Below are 15,033 nucleotides of genomic sequence, written 5' to 3'. Positions count from 1 at the left end.
AGACACGATTCACACAACCTCTTAACTTGGTATAAATCACACACATCAGGATTAGACACAACAATCTTTACATTAGGAAAAACAACATTTATTTTAGTTACATTTAACGATCAACCCCCTTTCTCTCTGTCTACAAATGTTTTGGTCCAGGATGCACTGTAACTGACCTACAGTAGTTGATCTGTGTTGTTGCCATGCTCTTAACAAAACTATTAATATCAAATACATGCTGTGAAATGCATGCTGGCACTACTAGCATTAAGTGTGCTGCAACGTCACTGGATACACTTAGACACTGTTCACTCTGCATGGGATGACATGTACACACGAGAGAAGACGTACAGGACTGTGTGGGAAGGCTGCTCTGTGATTGGCTGGTTTTGGTAAATGCTGTTCTGTGATTTGCTGGTTTCCTTTATGTGCTTGATAGTCATTATTACATCTGCAGGCACTCCCGTAGTGATCGAGTGTGTTGAGCTCACCCGGGACACTCACCACAGTCCACTCGGTATGTCAGGAACACTTAGCCCGCAGACATGGAGATTGAGTACTCAGAGCCAGGTGTTGTCAGCGGGAACGCCTGTACTCACGCATGTCCATGTTGGTGAGCAGCACGCTGTCCCTGCTCCATGGGTCTGTCTTCCTACCACCACGAAAACTGGGTTTCTGCAAACAGGCTGCGCCCACAGTGGCAGTGTTAGCCTTAGATTCCTGATACCAATGTTGCTTGTTCTTTTTCTGTGGATATGAACAACAATGATTGGTTAATAATCGATCAAAAACACCAATATCCCATTGACAACAAAGGTGCAACCCTCAAAAGTCCACTCTGGCACAATCAACAGTGTATCACACTTTCACCTGCTTGCGTACTTGTGGGCGCACCAGGTAACTGTCATCCTGAGATCGCAATGGCCAACCTGGAGTGTATTCAATAAGCTCCTTTAATCAGCAGGCCTATAGAGGAGGGGCAGTCCTTTAGCGTGTTGAATGCTAATATTATGAGTACTGGAAAAGCTGCAGTAAGAAAAGATCTTGCAATTGCACAAGACTACATATTATCACATGCAGACTAATTATAAATAGTGTTAGTCTGTGGATGAGTCAATGGGTTGGAGTATGTTTCTGCCTTATTTGAGAATCAGTGTGAGTGAGAGAGTGTTTTGGGAGTGTGTGGGAGTGTGTATGTATTCATGGCTGAGTGATTCAGTGGGTTGGTGTGTGGTTTTCCCCCAATTTTGCATGTCTGTGTGTTTGAATGTGGGTATGTGTATGTAACTGCTTCTGAATCTGTGTATGTGAGTGAGTAAGTGGGCGTATGAGTGTTTGGCTGTCTGAGTGGGTGAACAACACCCAAACTTTCTGGTGAAAGAGAACAATTTCCTTCATTAATAAAAGTGTGTTAGTCACAGCAGGCCACTGTGGCAGTAAGTCTTCCTCCTCATAGTTTTGTCCCCTGACTGCAGCCTGTGTAACTGCTAATAGCAAAGATGAATCAGGAACAGCAACTGAGACCAGTGCATATAGTGCTTTTCACCATGCACACGTGATCCATAAGAGCTTTTATAACCAACCCCCAGAAGGCCAAACTTCTGTACATGTAGTGTGCAGGGTCAGACCTCCCTGCCACCCCACTCTGACTCCTTATCCTGATAACGACTCAAATCAAGCAATTAAAGACCTGAGGAGGGGGGTTGAGGGCCAGTGACCCTGTCCCCCCCCAGCCCACACACTCTCAGATTATCTCAGCTCAGAGCAGGCTGTGAACTGGTCAACAGTGGTATTACATAACACAGTGTGCACAGTGGACTTCCCCTCTTCAGCGCTGACTAGAGCCGGAAGCACAGGAGGAAGTAAGAGACAGGGCTTTTCTTAGAAACCTCTGTGTGTGTGTGTGTGTGTGTGAGAGAGAGAGAACGTGTATGTGTGCGTGTCTGTGAGTGTGTATATGTATCTATGTATGTGACTATGAGTGTGTGTATGTGTGTGAGTGTATGTCTGCATGAGCATGTAAGTGTGTGTGTGTGTGTGAGTGTATGTGAGCGTTTGAGTGTGTGTGTGTATAGCTGTGTGACTTTCAGTGTGTGTGTGTGTGTGTGTGTGTGTGTGTGTGTGTGTGTACGTACGTGTACGTGTCTATGAGTGTAGGTGAGTGTTTGTCTGTGTGAGTGTGCGTCACTTATTTCTGTCCCCCGCTCTGCCGCTGTTGTCTCTGCACCTCTTCAGCATCATTCCATCGACAGACTGAAAAGGGGCTGTTTTTTTGTTTGTTTGTTTTTGTTTCACTTTATTGTTTTTTTTTTGTTCGCCTTGCAGCCGGGTTGTGACGAACACACTTTCACAGATGGAAAAATAACACCGCTAATTCTGTCGTTTCTGTGTTCATTACCTTTCGCCTTTCCTTTTCTCTTTCTCTCCATCTGTCATTCCATCCGCTGTCTCTTTGTCAACGGTTTTGGTGCGGTCTTGCTCAGCGTCGCGTGAGCGTATCTCTCTTCTCTCTTCTTTCTCTCTCTCTCTCTCTCCCCCCCCTCTCTCTGTTTCTCTCCGTCCTCCTCACTTCCTCCACGCGCTGAGCAAGTTGTTAGTTGCTTGCAGGGCGTAGCAGCGAGACACTGGGAGCCATTTTCTGCAAAGGCCTTCTGCTCACAGCAGCCCAGGCAGCGGAGGGGCAGGAGGACGACGCTGCCAAAAGCACAGACATTTTTGTTTATTTTGTTTTTAGTTGTTTTTTCGTTTTAGTTTATTTTCTTTTAAGATTTAATAGGAAAACAGTGCAAAATGAGTTTCGACAGCATACCCAGCAGGTCGGAGGTTATGAGCTGGAACGCAAACAGGCTGGCGGAGTACCTCAAATCAGTGAGTCTCACAACCAGGAGATTGTGTGTGTCTGTGTTGTGTGTGTCTGTTTGTGACTCTGTATGTATCTGTGTGTGTCCCTGTATGTTTCTGTTTGAGTGTGTGTCTCCGTATGTCTGTCTGAGTACGTGCATCTTTATGTGTGTGTCAGTGTGTCTTTGTATGTGTGTCGGCATCTCTGAATGTATCAGTGTCTCAGTGTGTTAGGGAGTCAGTGTAGTCTAGTTAGTCTGCTTGTCCCCTATGTCTGTATCTCTCCTATTTTGTCAGAGCTTCAGTAGGCTTGCTTCCTTGGCTTCATTGTGGGCAACAGTCTGGGCTGCAGCTGCAGGAAGGTTGGGAGTCTGGGGGCCTGTATGGCCGTGGGCTCCAGGGCTCTGTGCTCCTGGGTGCTGGGCAGTGTGTGGTCGCTGTGCTGGGGGCCCTCTACACCATACATTTCTTTGTTGGCTGCATTAGGTGTTTCGGAAAATATTTGTAGTGTGGGCGTTGTGCTGTCAGCGTTGTTCTGTGCCCTGGTTGGGTTCTGTGTGCAAGGGCCTGGTGTTCCTCTTGCCCCAGTTCCTGCCCTTGCCCTTGCCCCTGCCCCAGTCCCAGTCCCCATCCCAGTCCCTGCCCCTGTCTGTGGATAAAGCTGTAGTGTGGTTAACAGTGCCTGTTTTCCAGTTAACTCTGATGATAAAACAGGTGTCAGATGATTAATCAGTTGTTTTCATAAATAATTCCTTCCCAATAAAATAGGGAGACTATTTATACAGTCAGACAGATCTGCACACCTACAGATCCACTAACCAACCAGCAAGCCAGTGTATCAGTCAGACAGTGTGTCAGTCAGTCTGTCAGTCAGTCAGCTGCTATTGCAGTAGCATAACTAATTGCACAGACAGCTTTCTGTTTTGTAAAACTTAAAGAAAAGAAGCTCTAACCCCCCCCCCCCCACCCAGCGCCAGTCTGGTGTGTGTTCACTGAGGGGTAAACTTGTTCCCTTCCCACTTCTGCAGCTGTGCCAGGGGAGCCCCCCCCCCACACTATACTGCTTGCTTCCTTATTTCCTGCCGAGTCAGAGATTCAGGAGCCACAAACTAGAACTAGATTGTCTTGCAAGAAAAGCCAAATACCCTAAATTCTGCATCCCTATCTCACTGTCGCTCTTTCTCCTCTTTCTCTTTTTGCCTTTAAAACCTCCCTCCCTCTCTCCTTTCTTTTTTTTTCTTTCATAGCTCACTACTTCTCTCCTTCTGTCTCTCTTTCGACCTACCTCGATCACATTCTTTCTCTATCTTTCCCTCTCTCTCTCTTTCTACCTCTGGGGGCTGGGCTGGGCTGGAGAGGGGAGGAAAGAGGAGGAGAGGAGAGGAGGGGAGAGGCAAGCAGGGGAGAGAGGAGAAGGGAGGAGAGGGAGGAAAGGATCGGGGAGGAGAGAGGGATAGAGAAGGTTGTGTAGAGAAGCAGAGGGAGGGAAGCAGCTCACCCCTCTCTCTCTCCACAGATGGACCTGAAGGACTGTGAAAAAGTGGTGAAGAAATACAGTATAACTGGACCTAGATTTCTGGTGAGTGAACTGTAATACCACCACACACACACACACACACACACACACACACACACACACACACACACATACTCTCACTTAAACCAGGTCCATAGCAGAGTGTTTAGTTGTGCACCCCAATTGCTCATGAAATGGCACCGCTCAGTTGTGCATGACTGCTGTGTCCACATCTGAGCAGCTAGCTGAGTAATGGGGTTCCTGCGACAAGATTATTTTGATGGTAAGGAGGTGATGGCCTTTTCTAATGTCTAGTCCATGCACAAGGTGAGCTTTTGGGGAAGTCTGAAAACTGAGTCAACAAGATTAGAATTATATTTATTTTATACTTCCTCTGACGACAGTGGTGACACTTTATGGCCAGGTTGTTCTGTATCATGTCATTGAAATTCAATACTCCCTGAAGAAGAGACAGCGCTCTTCAAATCTGGACCACACCATGGCTGATGTGTCGTTTGACATGAGTGCGCCGTAGTGGAGGAAATGTCTCAAATACACAGAAAAGTACAGTTGGTTTTTTTTTGGAAAGGATGCCCAGCAAAATGAAATACTAGAAGCCTTTGATTAGAGGAGAAGCTGCCTTCCTCGACGTGCTGGTCCAGTAAGAGAAAGAGTCGGTGACACTGAGGTGTCTGACAACGGGCAGTTCCTACACAAGCTGCGAGACTGGTGACTGTGCCCAAAAGATGAGTGGCGATTTACCAGCTGCTGAAGGACAACTATTTACACTTACCTCTCTGCTCAACACATATTTTAAATACCTGCTGAATAGTAATACTGAAGATATTCTTTGTACCTTGTACAACTAAGGTGTGCACTCACTCAACTGACTGCACAGTGTGGGCACACACTTTGTAATACCTCTCACACACCGTAGTACCTCACACACTCACACATACTGTAGGACCTCACACATTCAACACACGTCAGAGCTGTTCTAACTGTTCTCTGTGTTACTACTGCTGTAGGAGATGTCAGAGAATGACCTTCAGAAATTCCCCAAGCTCAACGCACCGTGAGTACAGCACACAACAGCGCACAACAGCACACTGACACACTGGATGACACACTGACTGAATGACTGACACACTGACTGAATGACACACTGATTGACGCACCAGCTGACTGACTGACACCGTTACTGACTGACTGATTGACACACTGACTGACTGACTGACTCACACTGACTGACACACTGACTGTGCTCTGCTCTTGCACCTGACTAACACTACAGCTCTGTGTGGAGATACAGAGTCTCGGGCTGTTCACTTCCTTTGCGTCAGGGGCGAAGGGGGGGTTGGGTTGGCAGGAAGGAAGTGCTGGTTATGGGTGCTGCTACTGCTGATCTGGTTCTGAGAGAGAGAGACACGGAGAGGAGGGGAGAAAGAGAGGGAGAGAGAGGAAGAGAGAAAGGGAGAGAGAGACAGGGAGAGGAAGAGAGAGAAAGGGAGAGAGAGATGGAGAGGGAGAGAAAAATGCACACAATGAAAAAATAATAATTTAAAGAGTAAGGGGTCAGTAGTGGCAGAGACACATCACTTTCTCACTACACCCCCCCAGCACGTTAAGATTTTTTATAACCTTGCTGTGTAAGTGGTATATATAGAAACAGACACACGTACACACTCACTCTCACACACAGGCCTTGCCCAGTCAAGTATGTGAGATAAAGCTTTGCTGTACAATGTTGCAACAGTTGTAAGTCACCCTAGATAAGAAATCAAGTAATAATAATAATAATGGTGGGACTCAGTTGTGGGGGGTGTGCGCTGGGAGCTGCTGCGTCCCACACCGTATGTCCAGAAATATAAAAAAACCTTTTCAGTTCAGGCCATATGTAGCGCACTGCCGTTCCAGAAGGTGTGTGTAGATACAGTGTGCCATCCACCCCCCACTCCCTGGAGACGGTTATTACCCAGGCCAGGCTAGAAAATTCCACAGCCATCTCATCGAACCTCCACCCCCCCGGCTGCCCCCACGCTACTTCCTGTGTCACACTACATGGAAAAAACACATCACAGAGAGAAAGAGAGAGACAGAAACACAGACACAGAGAGAGATAAAGAGACAGATACACGGATACAGAGACAGATACAGAAAGAGAGACAGACACATAGATACAGAGAGAAAGAGAGACACACAGAGAGATACAGAGTGATGGAGAGAGAGAGAGAGGCAGACACAGAGAAAGACAGAGAGAGATGGAGAGAGATTTTTTTTCACAGTACAGTCTGACCACTTCCTCTAAGTGCAATGAAGCCAAACCACTCCACTCCATGGACTGACACAATGAGCAGCACACTCACTCACTCACACACTCACTAACACACATACTCACACCCACACACACTGAGATGCATTCAATCAATCAATCAATCAATCAATCCAGTTTTATTTGTATAGCGCCTTTCGCAGGGTAGCCACAGAGTGCTTTAATGAGTGATAAACATACAAGCACTGATGCTCTCACACACTGACGCACTCACACACTGATGCTTGGACACTGTGATGTGTTGACTGCCCTGCCCTGTTACCCCTGCAGGCTTATCAGCCGCCTGTCTCATGATATCAACAAAAAGGAGGAGAAGAAAGGGCTGTTTGGCAAGAGGTGAGTCCAGTGCTGTACTGTGCTGCGTTGTGTTGCATTGTAATTGCTGTACTGTGTATTGTTGTGCTGTGCTGTAGTTCTCTAGTCTCTAGTCCCTCTCACAGCAGAGAAAGAGACAGGTAGTCTGTGAACAGTCAGCCTGTCTGTCTTTTGCGCACTCTCTGTTCACTAACTCCTATTCCTTTACTACCCACAGGACAGCAGCTCATAAATACAGAGAACCAGGTAAGACAGACAGGGTGTGTGAGTGTATGTGTGTGTGAACTCACAAATGAATATGTATTTGATTAAAAAAATGAAAGCTCAATTTGACTGGATGTCTTCGCCCTCTCTTTCTCTCAGTAGAGGTCTCTCAGGACAGTGATCAAGGCTGGGACTCAGAGGAGTTTGTGAGTAGTTTTGGGTTACAGACTGTCCACGCACACACTCACACATTCAGGGAGGGGAGAGCTACAGACTCACTAGTGGAAACTGTGTGTTTCTCCTTCTCCCTACCTCTGTCTATCTCTCTCTCCATCTCTTCATTACTTCTCTCTCTCTCTCAGGAAAGTGATGACTATGAGAGTCCGGACGCAGAGGATGCTGGCAGTGGGGGGGACTACGAGTCTCCGACGGAGGGGGGCGGGGACAGCGACTATGAGCCCCCGCCCTCTGACCCCCTCGAGGACCAGACCAAGATCTTTCCAGCCAAGCCCATATGCAACAACTCTGAGTACATAGGTACTGTACTGTATACACACTGCTATAGGTACTGTACGGGACACACACTGCTATAGGTACTTTTGTCCCTTACAACACTTTTGTGGTCAGGTCAGAGTGTGGCCAAGTCAGTAAGTTGTCAGATCAGAGTGTGGTTTGGTCACTGTCTGCCCCCTCCCTGTCTCTCCTCAGATAACCAGAACCGCGGGTCCTCGATGAAGCCTTCTCACAGCCAGCCCCCCGCCCCCCCACAGCGGCCCGGCTCCTCACTCCCGGGGTTCGGCAATCGCATGGTGAGTGCACCCCACCGGCTCTCTGTACTGTTAAAACTATTTGGATGAGCTGTTTCAGTCTGTAATTTAACCCCCCACCTCTCACTCTCAGGCCACCTGCCCTTTGCCCCCCAGACGTGATGAGTCACCCCAAGGAGCATTCAGAGCCCCCAGCAAATGTGAGTACGATTATGTGAGTGCGATTGAGTGTGTGAGTGTGTGTGGCAGTGCGAGTGTGTGTGTCACCGTGTGTGTCGGTGTGTCAGATGCTCAGTGAGCAGATCAGTATTGGGGGGTATTGCTGTTCGGTCTGACTGTCCTGCCCCCCAGCCCCCGCTGCCCCGCCTGCCCCCTCAGTGGACCGCAGCAAGAAGCCCAGTTTCTCAGGAGGCTCCGACAGCCAGCCTCATCTGCCAGGTACAACACCCGCCCTCCACCCCCACACACCTGTCTGCTTGCCCGCCTGTCTGTGTCTTGAGCTGTGGAAGTGATCTCACCTTTAGTCTGACTTTTTTGTGTGTTTGTGTGTTTCTCCAGCAGGAAGGAAGCTTGACAAGGTGAGAAGCCCATTCTGTCCTCTCTCTAAGCCCTTCCATACCCCTGCACAAATTAACAGACAGATTTATACACAGACGGAGAGACAGAAAGAGACATACATAAACAGACAGACAGATTTATACACAGACAGACATGCAGACAGACAGACAGACAGAGATATATACACAGACAGACAGACAGATGATTAGCGGACGTCTAGCTGACCAAATTCACTGTGTCTCTGTGCTGTTTCTCTCTCTCTCTCTTTCTCTCTCTCTCTCTCTCTCTCTCTCTCTCTCTATCTCTCTCTCTCTCTATCTCTCAAATTCAAAATGAGCTTTATTGGGATGAAATGTTTACACAAGTATTGCCAAAGCAATTAGGTACATTGAAATTAATCAGAATAACGTTATAAAAGTTAAAAAGCTTTACAAATAATACAATATCTCTCTCTCTCAGGCTGTGACGCCGCCTCGCAGGTAAGCTCTGTGTCTGACCATGCGGGTGTACGCTGCTGAGATGTGCGGCAGTGTGCACTGGCTCTGTCTCACTCACTCACTCACTCTTTCCCTTTCTCCATCATTCATGCATGCACCAGTCACTCCCCTAACACTCACCACACAACCACACCCCCCCTCTCTCTCTCTCTTCCTCACGCACTCATCCCATCCCATCCTCAGCTGTCCAAGAGATCCAGAGACATTTCCCACTTCACCATTGTCCCTTCAGCTCTCTCCTTTCCCCCAGTCTGTCTGTGTGCTGACAGGGTTGTGTAGTGTTGTGTGGTGATGTGAAGAGTTGTACAGTGCTGCATAGTGTTGTGTGACAGTGTTGATATAATTGTCTGACAGTGTTGTGTGTGACAGTGCTGCACAGTGTTGTGTGACAGTGTTGTGTTCCACAGGCCCCCTGCAGTGGAGAAGCCCCCCGACCCGCATCGCCCGCCTAAGCCCCCCCTCCCAGTTGACCGGAACGGCTCCTCAGTGGGCCGCCGCCCACTCACTGCCAGGTGCGGAATCCCCCCACACACCCGAACACCAAACCGGCCTGCTGATACTCAGGAACACACCCCTCTGCCTCTCTCTCTGTCCCTCACTGATACACACCTGTCCATCTCAGACAGTGGTCAGATACAGGGCAATGGGAACTATACATACAGTAACTGTCTCCATCTCTCCACCTCTCTCTCCCTCCTGTACAGACCCTTTGGTCAGGACCACAGAGACGAGGTGAGGATCTCTCCAGGGAAACACCTGTATTCGTTAATTAATTAATGTGTGTGTATGTGTGTGTGTTTGTGTGAGAGAGAGTGTGAATGTGTATGTGTATGTGAGTGTGAGTGTAATTGCGTGTATTGAAGTAAGCATTCATTCTCAGCATGATGGTGTGAGTCTCAACCCTGTCTAATGCGTCTCTTCTTTCTCTTTCTCCACAGACACAAGATGACAGTAAGTAAACTCTCTACTCCTCTGTCCCCATCTGTCCCCCTCTCTACCTGTCCATCTCTCTCCCTACCCAACTGTCCGTGTCTGTTCCTCTCTACCTGAGTCGTCTGAACCTCTCTTTACCCATCAGTCCCTGTCTTGCCCTCTCTACCTGTCTAACTCCTCTGTCCCTGCCTGTCTTTACCCATCTTTACCTGTCTATTTCCCTGACCCTACCCCACTGTACCCATCTCTGCCTGTGTCCCAACCTGCTGGCTGTCTGCCTCTCAGTCTATCGCTGTCATCTAATTTCGAATTGAAGTGACTGCTTTTAGTTTAGAACGATTATATTCAACCCAAAACGTGACAAAGGAAAAAAAAGGAAGCAACAGGGAGCATTTCCTGTTAAAACTGACTAACTTGCTGTAGCTAAGTTCCTGGCTATGTCCACCCCCCCCACCACCACCACCACCACCACCAGGTCCTATGGGACGGCCACCGCTTCCCCAGCCAGGAGGGGGAGCCCCCTTCAGCTCCAACACTTTCCCCCTGCGCTCCAAGGCACCCCTGCCCCGAGGAGGCCTGCCCGGGCTGCCCAGCCACTCTGACAGGTAACACACACACACACACACACACACAGACACACTCACACACCAGGCAAGTCAGACAGCACTGACTTTAATAGAAAGTACCATGGCGCCACACTCCCTTGAGCTTCTGCTTTTCTGTTCTAATTAGAGTCCATCACCCCTAAAATTAAATTGGTTCCTAATGTTGTTTTTTACTCTGCAGGTTTTATTATTATAAATGTTGTTCTTTTGTCAGCATCATTTCATATTTTTAATGGTGTGGCGCCCTCTGATGTCTAAGTGAGAAACTGTAGGCTGGTCTTCTGTGATTGTGAGTCGTCTCTCTTTCTCTCTCTAGTTTACCCCCTGGTGGCTCCCTGCCCTCTCGTCTGCAGTCAGGTGAGTACTGAGCTCTAACACAAAGACAGACACAGACACACAGCTGGGCTCTCTTCCACTGGGATGCCAAGAGAGAACTGGGCTAGACTGTAGGGGCTATACAGCTTGCTGTTTCTCTAAAGCTTGTAGGCTCTGTACAGCTTGCAATATCTCTTCAGTAGAGATTCGGGGGAGGTCTGATTGAGACTGACAGACACCAGAGATGAGCTGAGGGCTCTCCACAGGGTGTGAGACAGTCACACCGCTAGACTGCAGCACGTGACTGTCTGTGTCTCTCTGCCTGTCTGTGTCTCTGTGTCTGCCTGTCTCTCTGTCTCTATCTATGTCTCTCTGTGTCTGTCTGTGTCTCTGTCTGCCTGCCTATCTGTTTGTCTCTAGCTGTGTCTCTCTGTGTTTGTATCTAACGTGTCTTTTACTGGGTGCAGCTGTGGATATCCACCGCTCTCACTCCCGTGGGTCAGGAGACATCAGGCCGCCACTGCCCCCACCACAGCCCCAGCGACCGGCCATTGTCCCTGAGCCTGAGGATGAGCAGGTAACAAAGCCTGGACACTCTCTCACACGAACACACTGACACACACAGACATTTCATCACTCCACTTCATTTTAAGGTCAGATTGATCTTATAATTCACTCTAAAACCATAAAGACCCTAACCACGAGAGCAGTTCTACCTTCACTGGTATCTGGTACTGGTACCAGCAGAGCCGCCCACACCGCAGTGCCAGTAGCTAAGTGCCAGCACAGGCCCAGGCTGAGGCTGGCTGCCCCCCGGAGAGATGCTCTGTGAGACCGGCCTGTCATCCAGCACTCAGGAACAGGACAATAATGCGCTGTTTCCAAAATTGCTTTTTAATGGCAACCATAAATCTGTGCAACTTCAACACAGGCAACCACATAACCTTTAGCCACACAAAATGGGATCAATAAAGACACAAAATTGCTAAACTGCTCATTTTGTGTGTGGGGGGGTTGGTTTGTTTTCATTGACTGGACAGAATGCAAGTCAATTAATCAGAACTGTATTCTGCTCCTCTTCGATCTGCTAAATGTCTGATTAGTGCCCAGGCTCCTGGCTGCGTCTCAGCGGAGTCTGGCTCAGCAGCAGCAAGGAGGCTCTGGCTCTGTCACAGGAGCTCTGGCTCTGCCGGGCCACAGCTCAAACAGGGCAGAACCAGGCCCAGCTAATGTAGAACAGCACCATTATAACTGCAGAGGAACCGGGGACAGTTGGTCATCTGAAACACAAGCAGAAAGAAAGACAATCACACACTACAGCATTACAGCACGGCACTAAAGCACACTTTAGCACAGCACTATAGCACACTACAGCACAATAACACAGCACTACAGCAAAATACAGCACAGCACTACAACACTGCAGTACACTACAGCACAGCACTACAACACTACAGCACACTACAACACACAACAACACTACAGCACAGCACTACAACACTACAGCACTACAGCACTACAACACTACAGCACTACAGCAGTCTGCTGGGAAGCACCATCTGGTGTGTGTCTGTGTCTCTCTGTCTGTGTGACTGTGTGACTCTGCACATCTCTCTCTAGGACCTGGACCCTCAGTGGTACGTGGCACAGGTGACCCGGCCTGAGGCAGAGGGCTGCCTGAGGAGGGTGAACCATGTAAGCAACACACAATGACTGTGTGTGGACGTGTGTGCCTGTGTGAGTGACTGTGTATGTGGAAGTGTGTACCTGTGTGAGTGACTGTGTGTCTATGTGTTAGTGACTGATTGTGTATGTGTGTCCCTCTGTGAGTGACTGTGTGGATGTGTGTCTGTGAGTGAGTGACTGTGTGTCTCTGTGTGAGTGAGTGTGTGGATGTGTGTCCCTGTGTGAGTGACTGTGTGTTTGTGTGGGGGACTGTGTGTGGATGTGTGTCCCTGTGTGAGTGCCTGTGTATGTGACTGTGTGTTTGTGTGGGGGACTGTGTGGGTGACTGTGTGTCCCTGTGTTAGTGACTGATTGTGTATGTGTGTCCCTCTGTGAGTGAGTGACTGTGTGTCTCTGTGTGAGTGAGTGTGTGGATGTGTGTCCCTGTGTGAGTGACTGTGTGTTTGTGTGGGGGACTGTGTGTGGATGTGTGTCCCTGTGTGAGTGACTGTGTGTGTGGATGTGTGTCCCTGTGTGAGTGACTGTGTGTGTGGATGTGTGTCCCTGTGTGAGTGACTGTGTGTGGATGTGTGTCCCTGTGTGAGTGACTGTGTGTGGATGAGTGTCCCTGTGTGAGTGACTGTGTGTGGACGTGCGTCCCTGTGTGAGTGACTGTGTGTGTGGATGTGTGTCCCTGTGTGAGTGACTGTGTGTGTGGATGTGTGTCCCTGTGTGAGTGACTGTGTGTGGATGTGTGTCCCTGTGTGAGTGACTGTGTGTTTGTGTGGGGGACTGTGTGGGTGACTGTGCGTGCTGTTGCAGGACGGGACATTCCTGGTGAGAGACAGCTCTAAGCGGTCGGCGGCCCAGCCCTACGTGCTGATGGTGCTGTACCACAACAAGGTCTACAACATCCAGATCCGCTACCAGAGCGAGCAGGACGTCTTCCTGCTGGGCACCGGCCTAAAGGGCAAGGAGGTGAGGCTGCCAGGCTGTCTGCTCATGAGGGGCTGAGGGACTGGAGTGCTGAGGGAATGTGGGGCTGTGCTGTGTTTGTTTTTAGATTGAGATGTATGACTGTGATTTGTTGTGATAAACACACACAGGGGTAATATTTTAATGAGAGGTGGCAGCAGTATTTTCATCATTGCTGCGTTGTTGTTTTCACTGCAGAACTTCACCTCGGTGAGCGAGATCATCCAGCACCACATGCAGGCGCCACTGTTGCTGATCGACGGGAAGGACCGCAGCTCGGGGCAGCAGCGCCAGTGTCTGCTCACATACCCCGCTGGGTACTGACCGCCCCCCCCCCCATCATGCCATACCCCTCTCCCAGAGCCACAAACCAGCGCTGCCCCAGGGAGGGACACGAGCCACACAATGGCGAAGCTGTTTGACAAGCCACAGCTGGCACCAGAACACAAGCCACCACCAGGGGACAGGATGGGAAAGGACAGAAGAGGACACACCTCTACTGCCTGATTTATTTTTTATTATTATTACTGTGTTTTTTATATATGAACCTGTAAAGTAAACAGAGATTGTTAAAATCAGAACATTACCATTCATTCCAGCATTCCTGTGACCCCTGCAAACCAGAGACTTTGGCTGCCCCTGCAGTGGGAGCCCCCCCACACACACACAACACTGTGTCCTGTGTGCTAGTGTGGTGGTGAGTTTGTGAGTGTGTGTGTGTGTGTGTGTGTGTGTGTGTGTGTGTGTGTGTGTGTGTGTGTGTGTGTGCGCGTGCATGTGTCTGTGTGTCAGTGTGAGTGTGTGTTCCTCTCAGAGATCCAGTCATCCAAACCTGTCGTAAACTGAACCAATTCAAGTGTTAAACACAGGACAATAGATAGATAGATAGATAGATAGATAGATAGATAGAGAGAGAGATAAAGACTGCAGCTCAGCTTCGGGTATCTGTTGTGTAGAGCTCAGTCCCCACTGCCTGTGTTCTGTTGTCACCCTGCAGTCCCGTCCCATCCCCAGACATCCTGTATTGCAAACTATGATGTTATTGTTTTTTTTTTAATATAAATAACTTAATTCAAATACTCTTTTTTAACATGTGGTCATGTTTCTGTTGCCTTCCTCTTTTACTGAAACCCACACAAAGACATGGGGGGGTAGATAGAGAGAGAAAGATTGAGAGACAGATTGAAAAGCAGTGAAGGGGGCTCTCTCATACAGCACAGCACACCCACATATAGTACAGCACAGTCACACACACTGCACAGGACAGCCAGACACAGCACAGCCACACAGCGCACAGCACAGTACACACAACAAAGCACAGCACAGGCAGCAGAGACACTCTCACACACTCACTCTTACAGTCTCACACACACTCACTGACATACTCTCTCTCACACACAGCGTTGTGGCCAGCTGGTTGATGTAGATATCAAAAAGCATGGGGCACAGGCTGCAGCCCTGTCTCACTCTGTAGCTTTCGTACATGCTCTTGATGATGTCATAGGTTTCCCCCCCTATG

At 48.9% G+C, this 15,033-nt stretch overlaps 1 protein-coding gene across 3 annotated transcripts; it reads left to right on the top strand.

The window, feature by feature from the left end:
* Window positions 1-1,860: 1,860 nt before the first annotated feature.
* Window positions 1,861-14,604, top strand: lcp2a (lymphocyte cytosolic protein 2a). Of its 3 annotated transcripts, none has more exons than XM_066717120.1 (21): window positions 1,861-2,859; window positions 4,349-4,411; window positions 5,377-5,423; window positions 6,951-7,016; window positions 7,213-7,241; window positions 7,362-7,405; window positions 7,562-7,736; window positions 7,908-8,008; window positions 8,100-8,166; window positions 8,318-8,404; window positions 8,525-8,544; window positions 8,984-9,003; window positions 9,429-9,533; window positions 9,726-9,753; window positions 9,960-9,972; window positions 10,430-10,559; window positions 10,876-10,916; window positions 11,342-11,451; window positions 12,495-12,569; window positions 13,362-13,517; window positions 13,713-14,604. In XM_066717120.1, the coding sequence occupies exons 1-21, from the start codon at window positions 2,782-2,784 to the stop codon at window positions 13,836-13,838; spliced, it is 1,581 nt and encodes a 526-aa protein (XP_066573217.1). In that variant the 5' UTR covers window positions 1,861-2,781; the 3' UTR covers window positions 13,839-14,604. The 3 variants fall into 3 exon arrangements, with proteins under 3 accessions (XP_066573217.1, XP_066573216.1, XP_066573215.1); XM_066717119.1 differs by having other exon boundaries at window positions 1,862-2,859; window positions 7,359-7,405; window positions 8,528-8,544; XM_066717118.1 differs by having other exon boundaries at window positions 1,862-2,859; window positions 7,359-7,405.
* The last annotated feature ends 429 nt before the right edge of the window (window positions 14,605-15,033 follow it).

The sequence above is a fragment of the Amia ocellicauda genome, chromosome 11, assembly GCF_036373705.1.
Source record: "Amia ocellicauda isolate fAmiCal2 chromosome 11, fAmiCal2.hap1, whole genome shotgun sequence".
Classification (NCBI taxonomy): Eukaryota; Metazoa; Chordata; class Actinopteri; order Amiiformes; family Amiidae; genus Amia; species Amia ocellicauda.
The sequence above is the reverse complement of the archived record's forward strand: the minus strand, read 5'-3'. Positions and strand labels throughout refer to the sequence as shown.

What these genes read in the sequence shown, in the direction of transcription:
- lcp2a (XM_066717118.1), top strand. Translation starts at nt 2,782, where the DNA reads ATGAGTTTCGACAGCATACCCAGCAGGTCGGAGGTTATGAGCTGGAAC. An exon ending in TGGCGGAGTACCTCAAATCA is followed by an intron (nt 2,860 to 4,348) that starts GTGAGTCTCACA and finishes CTCTCTCCACAG; the next exon opens with ATGGACCTGAAGGACTGTGA. An exon ending in CTGAGCCTGAGGATGAGCAG is followed by an intron (nt 11,452 to 12,494) that starts GTAACAAAGCCT and finishes ATCTCTCTCTAG; the next exon opens with GACCTGGACCCTCAGTGGTA.